This window comes from Austrofundulus limnaeus, unplaced genomic scaffold (genome assembly GCF_001266775.1).
Source record: "Austrofundulus limnaeus strain Quisiro unplaced genomic scaffold, Austrofundulus_limnaeus-1.0 Scaffold962, whole genome shotgun sequence".
NCBI lineage: Eukaryota > Metazoa > Chordata > Actinopteri > Cyprinodontiformes > Rivulidae > Austrofundulus > Austrofundulus limnaeus.
Window position 1 is genome coordinate 40,147 of NW_013953364.1, and position 2,166 is coordinate 42,312.

The following is a 2,166-nucleotide window of genomic DNA, read 5'->3' on the forward strand; positions in this document are numbered from 1 at the left end:
ACTTAGAACCTTCTTAAGATCCAATAGTGCAAAATGCAAATTCTTGCACTTTTTTGACTGGTCTTAAGATTTTGATCCGGAGTGTATATGCATGCATCAGGTGATATAGAATTTCTTTTCAGCTTGACAGTGGAAGTCCAGCGGGCCAAAGGACCGAACCCCGCACAGGACCGAGAACCCATCTTTGAACGTGGCTCCACCACAACTTATTCAAGTTTCAGGAAATCATATTACACAAAACCCTGGTCCATTGAAGGTATGACTTATAAAAATAATTAACAGACACCATTAAAGATGTGACACTTTATGCTTTACTTTGATGCTTTTTTACTTATTTTTTTTTCAATCAGAGACAGACATGTTCTTCCTAGCAGTTAGTATGGTGGGAACAGACTTCTCAATGATCTGTCAACTGTTTCCACACAGAACTCGATCAGAGATAAAGGTAGGGTGAAATAAACAAATATAATAGTATTTGCAGAACATGATATAAAAAGGACAACTTATAGATTTCCCCCAATTTTTTTATTTCAGAACAAATTCAAAAGGGAAGAGCGAGAAAACTCCTGGAGGGTTGACAAGGCTTTCAGTAAGGGTTTGGATTTTAAAAGTGACATAATCATTGTTTAATTTGATGGTCCTTTGACAGATGTTTTTCTTTTAATAGGAGAGAGGCGTCAACTGGACATAGAATATTTTTCAAAGCTGCTGGAAAAAGTTATGGAAGTTCAGAAAGACCGAAAGAAACTAAAATCACTCGCTAAGAAAAATGCCACCAACAAGTTGAAGTCCAAGGCAAAGCGTAAGACTTCTTCCCGATTAAGTGTTTTTATTGTCTTGTAGTGCATCACTCTCATAACCAAATGTTTAATATTCCAGTCCTTCTCTAATATATCTTCACTTTGTAATTTTTTTTAATGCCTTCAAAGGCAAAAGAACTGCCAAGAAACTGAGTGATGTGGAGGAGGAAGATGATGATCAAATTCTTGAGTTGGAGGACAGGGGCGAGAAGGAGAACGAAGACCAGTTTAACGAGGGAGGAAATCCTGCTTCAGAGCCAAAGAAAAGGCCCAAAAGAAAAAAAAGAACAGAAAGTTTGGCACAGGAACCCAATGAAAAGAAAACGAAATCAGGTAAAAAGATCATGGAGCCAAATAAACATTAATCCAAAGGGAAACAACTATAAAATGTCCTGTAATCCACTTGGATTATTAAAATCCTGACCAAACAGACATATATTTTGAGAGATGTTATAACAAAGATCATAGGAATGCTTATCCAGAGTTTTTAAACTTAACTCTTGTTAATCTCTGATCTTTTATTTCTGCAGGTGTTCAAGCCGAAAACTCTGAGGCAGCACTTACTGAGGATCAAACACATTTAGAAGTGTAATGAAACGTTGCAATTATTGTTTTAAAGTAGAAAACGAATGTTTTTACCTCAGTTTTTGTCCTTCTGTTCAGGCCTGAAAAGGACACAGTCACCAAACCAGCCAGGCGAGGCAGAGCTCCCAAGCCGCTGCTGCCTTTGGGTTTGAAGCAAGCTAAGAAGGCTCTTCCTTCCAGGAAAGACATAGAAACTGCATCAAATAAAGGGGCGAAAAGCACGAGTGATGAAACCTCTAAAGAACAGGTCATTTTTCTTTCTTTAGAGCAGGGTGGGCAATCCTGGTCGTCGAGTGCTGCTGTCCTGCCTGCTTTACTTGTTTCCCTCTTCCTTTACACGATTCAATGACTGATTTCCCTCTTCCAAGTTCTGCAGAAACTTGATAGTCACCCATTCATTCAAAGCAGGTGTGTTGGATCAGACTAACAACATGTAGGGCTGCAACGATTAATCTACGACTAATCRATTATTAAAATAATCGATGACTAATTTAATAATCGATTGATCATTTTCTTTTGTAGCGAATTACTCCATGAAATTAGGACCAGCCTAACCTTCACAAAGATAACCCAGCAAGATCTTGCAAAAATGAAATCAGACTTTAATGAAATACCGTCTGATCATGAAGTGAAAAATGAAAACTTGTGACCTGGTCAGATTTCTCAAAATAAAGTAATTTATTTTAGATATATGAACAGGAATAAACATATAAACATTAATAAAAATATTATATGGACAAATGACACAAGTTATATTAACGGCATAGAAATTCCACTCAGA

The 2,166-nt window shown here is 37.1% G+C and overlaps 1 protein-coding gene across 1 annotated transcript in view; it reads left to right on the forward strand.

Moving 5' to 3' along the window:
- The window catches only part of LOC106533531 (transcription factor TFIIIB component B'' homolog), a gene marked incomplete in the record, with an annotated part of 42,443 nt that overhangs the window by 21,132 nt on the left and 19,145 nt on the right, over window positions 1–2,166 (forward strand). The window contains 7 exon segments of the mRNA XM_014029873.1: window positions 123–256; window positions 351–445; window positions 535–589; window positions 668–802; window positions 930–1,133; window positions 1,331–1,388; window positions 1,464–1,632. Coding sequence (XP_013885327.1) covers window positions 123–256; window positions 351–445; window positions 535–589; window positions 668–802; window positions 930–1,133; window positions 1,331–1,388; window positions 1,464–1,632 — 850 coding nt within the window.